This window comes from Mesoplodon mirus (genome assembly GCF_964341445.2).
Source record: "Mesoplodon mirus genome assembly, chromosome: 4".
Lineage (NCBI taxonomy): Eukaryota > Metazoa > Chordata > Mammalia > Artiodactyla > Ziphiidae > Mesoplodon > Mesoplodon mirus.
The window spans coordinates 25,661,017-25,674,373 of record NC_138979.1 but is presented as its reverse complement, the minus strand read 5'-3'; the positions used below and the strand labels follow the sequence as shown (position 1 = coordinate 25,674,373).

Here is a 13,357-nt window from a genome sequence, read left to right as displayed (position 1 = left end):
TGCCCAACTCCTTTAATCTTCAAACTTCCCAACTATTAGAAGAGACACATAAAAACAGAAAAGAAATGAGTTGGCCAGACTTAACAGAAGCAAGGAGATGAGGATTTGGGAAGTTGCTGAAACCATTATTCACATAATGTGTCTATCGTGTCCCAGGAGACCTTGCGCTGAATAAGAGAAAAATCCTAGGCTAGGAGTGTGAAGGCCTATATTCTGATCATGGTCCTACCACTCACAGATTTTGTGATTTGAAAGAAACCACTTAAAGCTCTGATTTTCAGTTCCCTTCTCTGTCTCTGTAAAAAGATTGAATTAGATTCACTGTAATTATTTGTTAAATCAACTTCATTTTTAGTTTACTCATTGTTTCATGTTCATGTAATTTTTAAAATAAAAATGAACACAAAAACTAAGGTTAATAATTAAGGCACTTACTTACGATAAGATAATCAACTAAAATAGTCATTTTCAATGATTTTGGTTTCTTCTTTCTTTAAAATCTCAGGCCTTGGAATACTGATTTACCACATAACATGGAAGAAGTGAAGCTTTTACTTCATATTTGGGTAGCTCTGTTTTACAGCAATCAAAACAAAGTCATACGATCATCCCGAAAAGTAGTAGAACACAGCAACCCAGCAAAATACGTGTCCATAACTAGCACGTTAGAATCGTTTGAATTCAGTGAAATTGAGGAGTCCTCCGGTGTGGAAAGGTGCTCCGTAGACCCTCTGTTGGAGACTAATGAGGCTCCCAGAGGTCCTGCTGCCGAATTGTCCTTCCCAGACACTGACCCCCTGCTTCCTTTCATGAAACCACCGCCTGTGAGAGGCTTGGAGCTTTGGGTGCAGAATAAACAGAAAGAAATGTTTGCTACAGCAGGTCATCCAGAGACCCCAGAAAGCCAGAATTTCATCTATTCTTGTAATAATGAGGTGGGTAAAGCTGAATACTGTAAATGCTGGTATTATTTTTGAAGAAATTTTTTTGTACATAAAATCACATTCATAACAAGGCATTGGTTGCTTTTAGGAAGGTGGATTCTCTAGCTATGTGAAGGATTAGAATGCCAGAAACTTAGTTTACAAAGTCTGGATTGTCTGCAGGTGGAGCTTATCTACCATCCTGATTGAAGAAACAAAAGTAGGAAAAAAATCGTAGGCCTCAGATGATCTGGGAGCCAACCATAATTATGTAACTTTTTTTTTTTTTAATTATTTTTGGCTATGTTGGGTCTTTGTTTCTGTGTGAGGGCTTTCTCCAGTTGCGGCAAGTAGGGGCCACTCGTCATCGCGGTGCGCGGGCCTCTCACTATCACGGCCTCTCTTGTTGCGGAGCACAGGCTCCAGATGTACAGGCTCAGTTGTTGTGGCTCACGGGCCCAGTTGCTCCGTGGCATGTGGGATCCTCCCAGACCAGGGCTCGAACCTGTGTCCCCTGCATTGGCAGGCAGATTCTCAACCACTGCGCCACCAGGGAAGCCCCATGTAACTTTTTAGTTGTATGATTTGGGGCAAATTACTTGTTCTCTGAGCTTATTATCTTTTAAAAGAGGTGAATAATACTTATTCTGTTTACCTAGAATGGTGTTTATGGATCAAATGCAGTAATAATAAATATAAAAAATCTTTGATAAACCTTAAAGTAAACTAAAATTGAATATAGTAAAATTATTTTTAAAAACAAATCCTGAGACAGTAAATAAAATGCCAGACCTCTCATAGGTCTGCAGATAACTGTTTGTAAATATGGAAAATACACTTTGTTTCATTTCACTGTTCTCAACTGATAGTCAGGACAGATAATTTTTTTTTTTTTTTGCGGTACGCGGGCCTCTCACTGTTGTGGCCTCTCCCGTTGTGGAGCACAGGCTCCAGACGTGCAGGCTCAGCGGCCACGGCTCACGGGCCCAGCTGCTCCGCGGCATGTGGGATCTTCCCGGACTGGGGCACGAACCCGTATCCCCTGCATCGGCAGGCGGACTCTCAACCACTGTGCCACCAGGGAAGCCCAATAATCGAATTTTAATTGGAGCAAATTAAAAAGTTGTATCAAGATTCTAAGTAAATGGATTGACAAAATACTTGCCTTTTTAAGCTTTCAAAGCAGATTTATTCCAGAATAATTTTACATGGGTTTGGGCACCTTCAGTGCCTGTGTTAACATTGAGTTTCTGTACCTGGGCTTCCATGGGGATTTGCAGGTCCAGGGGTGAGCCTCAGAGGGTCTGTGAGTGTCTGCAGATGCTCATCTTCATCAGAATGAAGACTGGTGGAACGCTGTGGGCCAGAGACTGGTCTGCGCCCTTCACTCGCATTAACTCAGTTAATTCTCACACAGCTGGGTGAGGTAAGGACTGCGCCACCCATCTTATAGGTGAGAAGACTGAGGATGGAGAAGTACACAATGGCCTGGAGGCACACAGTAAATTGTCTGGCCGAGACTCAGATCTGGACACTCTAGATGTTTCTCAATGTCGAATTCTGTGGATGTATTTATGTATATATATATGCACATATGTGTGTTTATATGTGTATACATAAAATGTGTGTATGTGTATTTTTTCTGAGGGTGGGGTTCATAAATTTCATCTTATTCTCAAAGAGATACATAAAATCACTACCTTAGAATAAGAAAGTATTTATAGTTTAGTCAGGCAGATTTTAATTATTACATATATATTCAATTATTACATATATATTTATACACACACTAGTTTCTTATAAAGTATTTTTGGTTGTGGTAATATATATTAACTGTTACTTTAGTAATGTCCAATTAGGAATGATTTTTTTTGCAAACATGAAAGAGTATTAAGTAGAAGGTAGAATATTAAAATTAATGATTCCTAACACTTTCTATAGCATATACTTAGAAATATGTTTCCATCATCATCTTGAATACTGTACCTATACTTTAAAGGTGCACATACGTCCTGTACCACTCCCTATTCTAGGGCAAACTAGGATTATCAAAGTTTTCATTTCACTAAGAGCACAGGCATGGTGAGATTCACGACTGTGGCCCAACATTATCAGCCACAGTATGATTGGGAGGGTCATAGAACTGTTCTCAGAATGAGTGTACCATCAAGCTTTTTCTATGCTTTGTATCTGGCCAGTCGTGTCCTCTTAAAACCAAGTCTCAGCTCCTCCCTGCCAATTACTCAAGTCAGTGCCTTTCTTTGACTAAGGCAGAAATGTTTTTAACAAGAGATTTGAAACACAGGTCCTGACTTACAACACGATTGCTTCAAAATATGGCAGGAAATCTGTGACCGTAGTGTTCCAGAACTACAGGTGTAGGTCAACTGTATGATCAATCCACTTTACCATATTCTGAACAAGACCATTCTTCAGCCTTTAAAAAAAAATAAAAGAAACAGCCTGTTTATGAGGTTATCAAAATTGTCCGGAGGTATTTCTGTTACTGTTTATGCTAAATCCTTTCTGGTACTGTTTATTAAATCAGTCCTTTTAGTTTAGTTTATTAATGCAAGCTGCACTGTGTTTTCTACTGCTTTGTTGAATAGGGAGGTATTATAATGAGAGAGATTATGTCTAGTTATAAGCTAAGAAGATAGCTAAGGGGTAAGGGACCTTTATGTAACAGAATAGAGATTGATACCTTGGGAAAGCTGCTTACCAGTGTATTCTGAGTACAAGAGATAATAATTAGTGTTTCCTCATGGGAACATTTCAGATGACAGTGTATTTATAGTCTAATTGAAAGCTGGTGTTTAAAATAAGTTATTCTTTGCTTTAAAGATTATCTTTTAATCTTACTAAAAACTAATTTAAATTGAGTACTTTTTCCTCTACTGCTGCATTTCTGAATTAAGTGATGCTATTTAGCAAACAGGCTGCATTTTCAAGTCTTTAAATTGCCAGTGTGGGTCTAGCCACTTTTCTTCCCAAAAGTCCATTAAAAAAAAAAAAAAAAAAAAAAGGCTGTGCAACTAAGAAAGTTTCGGAGTTCTCGTGTGTGTGTATTTAGATAAAACAAATTCCTATTTGGGGGGTATTTTAAGCCTATCTAAGAAGAGAGGGATTTGCTTGATCTCTACCCTGTGAAGATTCAAAAGAACAGAGCAAACTAAAATTGATCTTTGTCTATTCTGTTCTTCACATATGTAAATGCTTGAAAAAAAGGTCTATTTGGCTCTTGATTTTTTTAATTAATTTATTTCTTTTGCTTTTATTGCTTTTCAGATAATTGGGGGGAAAGCCGAACAAGAGTCATCAGATAAACTAGAGACCTCTAATCTGGTGCTTTCTAGCATTGGAAGCACCCAAACTAATGGATCTTCTATTCCTGCTGAAGATAAAACCATTGAGCCACTTGATGGCACACAGGTGACTTCTTATAATGATACTGTCACACAGTCCACATTCGCCAAGACTTACGATGGGATCAGCAGTCCGTCAGTGATTTGTCAGAAGTCTGTGTACAGCACCCTTGAAAGCAAAGTTGATGTTTTTCATGCAAAAATGCAAACAAAAACAGGTGCTTTGCAGGGCCTTATCCAGCATAGCAGCCCCATAAACAAGGAATGTCAGTCATCGTTGGAAGGGAAGGATGATATGGGGTATGTAGTGATTAATCTGGAACCGGTTACATTCACTTTTGAAAACAATGCCTATGCACCAATAGAGACAGAAGTTGTAAATAGAGCTGATAAACCTACAACCTTTAATGTGGAGTTGATTAAACAAGTATCACCTGCTACAAGCCTTAAACATCCTGGGTCTGCATTTGAAAAGGCACAGACACAGGGTCTTAGGGACATTCCCTCTCTGGCAATGTCAGGACAACAAGGCGCTAAGTACCTTTGTGCCTCCTCAGTGAGTAGAGAGACACTTGCTAAAGAAATGTGTTCATTACAGAAAGGACAGGCTGTTGCAGGCTCACCATCGCCATCTGATAATTCCCTGGTAACAGAGGCATTATCACTGGTTAAAAGTTCTAGTTATTTGTTACCCAGAGAAGACAGGAAGCTCTCTCAAGAATGTTTCCTGTCCACTCAGAGTCTCTTTAGCATCTCTTCGGAAGAGATTGTAGAGCCGTCCCAGCTTGAAGAAGTAGTCTCATCGTCAGCCTCTGCCCCCTTGGAAGAAAAGGATTCACTTGACTGCATCCCATCAATGAGGAATGCTTCGGATGGCTCTTCAGAACTAAAGAATGACAAGAGTGGTCTAACCAGTGAAAATAAGAGTTTTGAATCATTTAATTCTGCATTTACCAAACAAACCAACCTATCTGTGAATAGAGAGGAAGTCAGCCTCGAGTTATCAGAGGAATATTCTGACCTTGACCTCACTCTCACCATATCACCACCCACGAGTCCCAGGGAAGAAGCACCCACTGGTGAAATGGAGCAGCAGCAAGAGGCCCCGTTACCCTGCTTAGAGCTTCAGGAGACAGCGGAAGAAATAATTGAGCCTGAAGAGGTGCCTGACGTGAACTCTGCTGATCACACGTCAATGAAACCACTAGAAAGTGAGAGAAAGGGTGATAACTTACAGACAGTGGCTTTCATACTTTCTAAAGAAACCTGTGCCCTTGAGGTTGCGGAGGAAGTTCATGTTGCTTCAGACTTCCCCTTCGGTTCTTTAATTGAAGAAGTGTCACCAGCTTCTAGCCCTGACTGCCAGGTACCAGGTGAAGAAGCACAACCAGCTCGGGCTGAATCCCCAAGTAGTTTTAAACTCTGTGGTGAACACTGTGAGAAAAGTGACAGATCCTCCCAGGTTGAGTCAGTAGATTTGGCCATAACAGAAAAAGAAAATTCTTTTGTTGGTCCCACCCATCCAGTGGGACAAGATACCTTAACTCAGATACAGCAAATGCAGCTTTCTGCTGAAATGCCTCTAATACTAAAAAATCACCCAGGAAGAAAAGATAGATTTTTAACCCTTCCTGGTGAAGTCACTGAGGAAATTGTCCCAGGTGAGTGTGGTGAGGGTTACTCTTTCTCAGAAAAGGTGCCACACCATGATGCAGAGTTAAATCAGCCTGCCTCAGCTGCCACATGCAGAGATTCTCTAGAAAACCTGGTAACATCAAGAAATCCACTGCAACCAATGAGTGTAGAGAACAGAAATCCCCACCTAAGTCATCTTGTCGTGGAGACCAGTGAGCCTCCGTTTAGCCCTCAGAAGATCCTTGAAAATAAGTCTTTTGCTGACACGTTTGTTTCTACAACCACACCAAATGGTGTGAATGTGTCATTAAAACAGCAGACCAGCCCTAAGAGCCTTAAGGAAAATGTCTCGAGCAGTGATTTGAAAATAAACGAACTCTGTTACATCCTGGTTAAGTCCTTGCGCTTTGGCCCAGTTGCCGGAGCTGAGGCTGTGCAGGCCCGCGGGAACCTGGAGCTCCCCGAGCCCACCCTCTCCTCGGGAGGGGCCACCCTAACCCACAGAGCAGGACCCAGCAATGCAGGGATGGAGTTTCAAACACAGGAAATGTCGGTCGTCGGAATGGCCAGTCTGCTCAAGAATAATGAAACTGGAGCTGAGTTATGTGAAACAGCTATAGATCTAGGAGGTGTCGGCTCTCAGCTGCACATCACCTCTTCAGAAGGCAGACACAAACCGGCCCACATGCTGCAAGATGGGTCACCGTGTGCAGCAAGAGATCTGATGAATGGTGGGCTTTTCCCCGTGTATTTACATGCTGATTCTAACCAGAATACAGCAGCAACCGGTGAAACTATCGATACAGAGCCTTCTGCTTCCTTTGTTCCCAAATCTTGTGCCCCTCTTGTTTGTGGGGTCTTTGAAGAGCAGGTGGAAGATAAGAGTGCTGATGAGGGGCCGAGGGCTGAGTGGGGCTCTGTGACCCGAGGTGGAGGCATGGATATCAGTGTGAACTCTGTCATCCATTATGAACCACTTTCTGGAGACTCGGATCAAGACACTTCTGGTGAGTGTGGGAACCCCAGATTAGATACAGAAGAGTCCTGTACTTTGCGATGTAGTCACACCGAGAAAAAACAACGTACTTCCAGAGATGGTTTTGACTCTTTCCTGAACCTAAACAATAGTGATTATGATGACTGGGGCTACTCGAGCCAGGTTCCAGGGCTGGAGACGGGCATTCCTCCCAGAAGCTGGCCTGTGGGATTAAAGAAGGAAGATAAGTGTGTGCCCTGTTACGTCCAAATCCGAGATCTCCGTGGGATCCCCAGGGCCTACGCTAACTTCACTGTCACTAAAGAGCTGAGAGACACCACGAGAACCCTGCATAGCCTGTGGAGGCACCCCAGCGTCACGGCCAAGGGCGGCTTGCTCAGCTCCTGGACGGACACTTGGCAGGTGGCAGACGACCTCACCCAGAACACTTTAGATCTAGAGTATCTGCGTTTTGCACAGAAACTAAAACAAATTGTGAAGACGGGAATTGCTCCGTGTTCCGCCCCTTCCACCACCGTCTTTCCTAAGGATCCCCCTCTCCAGGGTGCCATGGGGGCTTTCCCTGTGACAAAAGTGCCCGAGTCCCCGAGGCTGCCTCCTTCCTCCCGTAGCAGGAGTCCCCTCATGGTGACAGTCGTGTACTCAGACCCCAGACACCAGAGTCAGCAGGCGAGAGGGCAGACACCCAGCTGTGTGGACCATTTCTCCTCCTCCTGGAAGGAGAGGTGTGGCCAGGATAGAAATCAGCTCACAAACTCTGAACGAAATTCGACTGTTCCATACCATCTCAACAAACTGAAATATAACAGTACATTGAAAGAGTCCCGGAATGACATTTCCCTCATTCTCAACGAATACGCTGAATTCAACAAGGTGATGAACAGCCACCAGGTCACCTTCCAGGAGAAAGGGACACATGCTGCTTCTGGAGAAGCCGCACCCCGAGAGCTGTGTCCCTCCATCCCTCAGCCAGCCTCCTACGAGGACATGGTCGCAGACATGTGCACCAGTCTGCACGTCAAACTGGAGAGGGTCGTGAAGAAGGCTTGTACCAGGACCTTCCTCTTCCACCTCGTGGAGACAGAGGACAAGTCCTTCTTTGTAAGAACAAAGGTAAAGTGCCAGATTTTTCTTACAGTTTATATTATTTTGATGGCTGTCTAAGTTTTTTGTAAGTAATACAGGATTCTCAGCTTCAGAAAGAAGCCATTGATATGGTGTTGCAGCTTCTCAGCTCAGTCTTTCCCTGCAGGCTAAAGGTTTGGCCACAAGGATCTGCCGTTTGTACTCTATTTGAAGATTTGTATGATTTTCCAGAATTAGTGCAGTGAGTTCTTTTCATAAAACAGTACCAGTGGAGGCATATTCAATTGTACACACAAACACAGGCCAAAGGTAAAATTCAGCTTTAAAAAAAACTTAACCTGTGTTCCTCCACTAGTGTGGAGAGTGAGGGGAATCCAGGGTCCTTCTCAGGTGTGCGTGTTGGAGCCCCGCGTGCGCAGGTGAGGGGAACGTTGCCTCTCCTGATCCTCATGGTCTAGCGGGACGTGAGAAACATGGTAAAGATACCTGTGCAGCTGTGGCAGGTGTGGCGGGGCAGGTGCGAAGATGTCATTCTGAGGGTGGCAGACCTGGTCGGGGGCCCAGGGACGTTCTCCTTCAGGTGAGGACGCCGCCCTCTCACCAGGTGTGGACGGGTAGACCAGTAAGAGTTTGGGTCCTGATGCCCGATGAGATTTGTTTCAGGTCCACGTGTGTCAGCCCTCGTGCTAAGTCCTGGGTTAAGTCGGGGTGGCTGCCCCGGGATGACGTGTCCCAGGAGACCCCTGCCAGCACCAAGCTGCTGAGGAGCACAGAGCGCCTGCAGATGTTTGCAACATCTGGGCTGAGTGACGAGCGTGACGGTCGCTATGACGGGTGCGCGGTGTGTAGATGCCAGGGCCGCTGCGGAGGAGCACAGGGCCCCAGACCGCGCGCTGGCCTCCTGGCGGGTCCTGCCCCGCATCGGTCAGTGTGGATGTCGCAATCATCAGGCACCTGCGGGCCGAGGCTCAGCGCTGCCTGGGGGGAAGCACGGGGCCTGAGGAGGCTTCCTGAAGGGTGGGGGGTGCCCGGGGGCACGGCGATCACCGTCAGGGGTAAAAGGGCCATGTGGACGTCACGCGGGGGCACTTGGACTCTCCTGAGCTCCCTGCAGGGCACCGAGAAATGTTTCTGAAAGATGAGGAGCAGCAGCACGTTTGCACTTGACAGAGAGTGGTCCCTCCACCACATCACGGAGAGTGGATTAGAAAAGTGAGGCAACCGGCCTCAAACTGAGGCTTCCCCGTGTCGCCCGAGTCAGCAGTACGTTCTCCTGTGAGGTGGCTGATGGCTCCTGTTTTGTATCATTTAATATGATTTTTAAATAGTTTTTTCCAGAATTGTGGAATCAAGGATCCTTTTGTTGTCCAACGTTCTTCACAAATGGCTGCCATATCTGGTCTGCCCTCCGCCTGCCCACCTCCCCATTGTCTTTGTTGCAATTTCTGTGCCATTTTGGTAAGATTTTAGTTGAAAAAATAAAGCATTAAGTGGCCTTCAGTCTTTGGAAGGTGCTTAGCCTCCAAAAGTAACCTGGAAATTATTTATTTTAACCTTGAATTAAAGTTGATTTTCTCTGGCTGAGTAGATACGCCACAGCCTGACCTGCGCTGAAATAAGTCAGGGATCGACTGAGTGAGCACCATGGCCATGTCCTTGTTTTGCCACATTGAGCAAAATACTTGATTTCTTTTTGCTTCCATCTCAAAAGCAACAGTGCACTACCTTGGTTCTCCTGTCTTTTACAGGGAGCACAGGTGATGCTGGTTTTTATATGGGAGCGGTCACAGCGATGTTTATCGCTGTAGCACTTCTAGGTAACGGGCTTGTTTCAGTAGTGACTGTATCATTTCATGGTAATATTTTATCATGCGGCCACTATTTACAACAGAAAATAACAAATTGTGTGCACCTTTAAAACAACTTCAAGTGAGAAAGTGGACATGGTATTAAAGTACATTTGAGAATAAAGTGTGATCAAGAGCAAAATGTTTTTAAAAAGCTCAGAAAGCTATGGTGGAGAATCCATCTGTCCTGGAGCATTCACCAGTGATGGGGTATCAGGCCCTGTTTACTCATAAGGTGATTCTGGGTGACAGGATGGCCCAGAATTCCACAGGAGCTGATGAAAATGTTGAACCTATCAGAAAATCAATTCAAATTGTTCATTAGTAAAATAGGTGAGGATTTATAAGGATTTATATTTAGATATTTTAAGGAGCTCTTTGTTAAAAGATACCTTGTCTGTAGGAATGTCTTTGAAAATACATCACCATACTTTTTTTCTCATTCTATTTTTAAATTTTTACTGGAGTATAGTTGATTCACTATGTTGTGTTAGCATTGCCATACATTTTGAGTGAAAACTTGAAGTCAGAATTTGAGTTGTCTTGAGATCTGGGGGGGAGACTGACCAAAGTAACACCCTATTTTAGAACGGAAATAACAAGGGATGGTCAGTGTTTTTGGTAAACCTCCAGAATCCTTCAGACAGAAACAATGTCAAAATCACAGAGGAGGACAAACAAGGTTAAGGAATTTCTTTAACTACACGAAGTTATCCTCCCAATGAGGCTTATTGCAGAACTGCTCTGTGGAACACAGCTGCGCCCCATAACCAGCCACAGTGTAACACCCAGCTCCCGCCACTCTTCAAAGCCTGGGTCCAAGCCACTGCCAGCTTCCAGAATCCGTCCTTGTTAACAATCCTCAAAGTAATGCATAGGCATCGTGAGTATTGTCCAAAGTCGTAGAAACATTTTGACTGGAGATGGCTTTTTTTTTTTTTTTTTTTGCGTTACGCGGGCCTCTCACTGTTGTGGCCTCTCCCGTTGCGGAGCACTGGCTCCGGACGCTCAGGCTCAGCTGCCATGGCTCACGGGCCCAGCCGCTCCACGGCATGTGGGATCTTCCCGGACCGGGGCACGAACCCGCGTCCCCTGCATCGGCAGGCGGACTCTCAACCACTGCGCCACCAGGGAAGCCCTGGAGATGGCATTTTTAAAGTAAATATCTGCCTCCCCAAGGTAACTCCCTTGAAGAGGGTGAGATTCATGTATGTGTATTAGTCTGATGTTTCAGAAGAATCCACCTTTGATACTTTATGAACATGAAAGATTCATTACAAAGTGCTTTGCCTTTGAAATAAACTTCTAAATCCAGTTGTCAGTGATACCCAGGAGTCATTTTATATGTGAAAGCTCATCTAGTGATAAGATAAACTGCCATTTATGTTGCCTTATTAGAACATAATTTAGTAAACAGGATGTGGTCTTTGATATTTTTAGTAAACTGTAGAAGTAGTTCTGTGCAAGTATCCTTTTTTAAATCATGTCTATTTGTGAATCTTTCAGCATATTCTAAGGAAAGGAGGCCACACAGAAATTGAACCTCAGCATTTCTGTCAAGCGTTTCACAGAGAGAAAGATACGCTCATAGTCATCATCAGAAATGAAGATATATCATCACATTTGCATCAGGTAGGTTTGGAAGTAACTTTCTTACAGAGAAATGTATTCTGGGCATTTTATGTTATTCTATAATTATCAGGCTCATCACTGCCTTTTTATTTAGGGAAGAAGCTAAAGCACAATTACCATTGAACCTAAGTGGGAAGATAATGGGGTTGAGATACTGTACTACTGATACTAATGTTGTAATGTACCAAAGTATTTATAAGGCAAATTATGTCTCAGAGTTAAGAACATTTTCATAGTAACTAAGGGAGAACTTCGATGGAGAGAGACTGGTAAAATTTTCTCACCTGAAATATAAATCTACATCTGTTGATGTCTAACAGTAATAAATCTTGCTTTAAAAGGACTTGTGAAAATTTTCTTAACTCTTTGTTACCATATTTACCTATCAGTTAAATAAAAGGAATTGCTTGTCCCAAAACGCTCTGACATCGAGGCTCGGCCTGGGCATACGGTCCTGCGTCAGGAGGCAGGAACTGAACCCACAGCACGGACGCCACGTGAAGCGGGAGACTAGGGTGGTGGTGAGCTTGCCACCTGCCTGATTACAGGTCCCAAACCTCGGGTGTTCTCCCCTCACTCCATCTCCCACCTTTGGAGTTGAGGGACCACTTTGTAATTAACTCATCTTAATGAGTTTGCAGCATTGCTGATGGAGTTAAAATTCCTTACTAACTGACAGAATTACCAGTCAGTCATCAAGGTTAAAGGTATTTCCAGCTGTTCCTGAGTCTGGACACCCTTGAACAGAAGTGACAAAAGTGACCCAATGAACCTGTCTTCACCAGGGACCTTTTTGTTTCAGATTCCTTCTCTGCTGAAGCTGAAGCACTTTCCCAGTGTCATCTTTGCTGGAATCGACAGCCCTGAAGACGTCCTCAATAACACCTACCAAGAGCTGTTCCAGACAGGAGGCTTTGTGGTGTCAGATGACAAAACACTAGAAACTTTAACATTAGGTTTGTCTCTCATTTTCCTTTCTTATCTAGTCAAATCAATTTCTCCTTGCCCAGTGATTCAATTATTATTTCATCAAAAAGAAATTAGTGTCAACTCAAAATATGTCACCATCTGTTGAGGGCTTAATTTCTGTCATATGCTGTGCTAATAAGCACTTTGCTTTTGACCTCTTTTGTATTAACCAATTACCTTCACCACCAAACCTCTCAGTAATGTGGCTAAACTACTCATACACATTGAGAGTTTGTTATATTCAATTCCTCCCTTTGCCAAATCAAGTCAGCTACATATTTGTTTAGAATCAGCCCTCTTTCCTCCATTTCTGTTGCCATCACCCCTACCATTCTGTCGGTATCATGGGAATCTAAAAAATGGCTACTGGAAGTCTTCTCAGTTATCTGCTTAAACACTCATATATAAATAGTCTCTCGGGGCAATGAATTTGTCATCAAAGAATGTTAGAGCACAGGGCAGACACTTTATATACAATCAAAACCTGCCCAGCTCTGATAGCACATTACAAGTAAATATTACAGATACCACTTCTCCATTGAAGAGGACGACGACGTACCTTAACAAGTATGAATGTTGCATAGAAAGTGGAGTTGAAAATATTGGTCGATTCTGTATTTAGAAGCCTAGACCTATCTTCTCTCTGTTGCAGCAGGAGCCCACCTTCATTCCATCCACAGATTTATACACACTCAGAGCTTTTAACTGCTGATGACTGCAGTGCTCCTCTCTCCTGCTAGTGTGAGAAGGTGGGGCTGGGTTGAGGGACCACGGGTTAGTGTGGTACAGCATCCTTCCTGCCCAGCTACAGGAGTGGCAGTGATGGTCAACACTCAAACACGGGGCCTTATTCTTACAAATCATCATCCCTGGGCTGTGACTAGACAAGCCAAAAATCCTAAA

General features: G+C 43.7%; 1 protein-coding gene across 1 annotated transcript in view; it reads left to right on the top strand.

Annotated features, from left to right (window-relative positions):
* Positions 1–13,357, top strand: part of TASOR2 (transcription activation suppressor family member 2) — a 70,872-nt gene that overhangs the window by 51,725 nt on the left and 5,790 nt on the right. The window contains exons 18-21 of the mRNA XM_082619800.1: positions 506–935; positions 4,212–8,033; positions 11,360–11,485; positions 12,288–12,441. Of these exons, the coding sequence (XP_082475926.1) occupies positions 506–935; positions 4,212–8,033; positions 11,360–11,485; positions 12,288–12,441 (4,532 nt within the window). The remainder of the gene's footprint in view (positions 1–505; positions 936–4,211; positions 8,034–11,359; positions 11,486–12,287; positions 12,442–13,357) is intronic.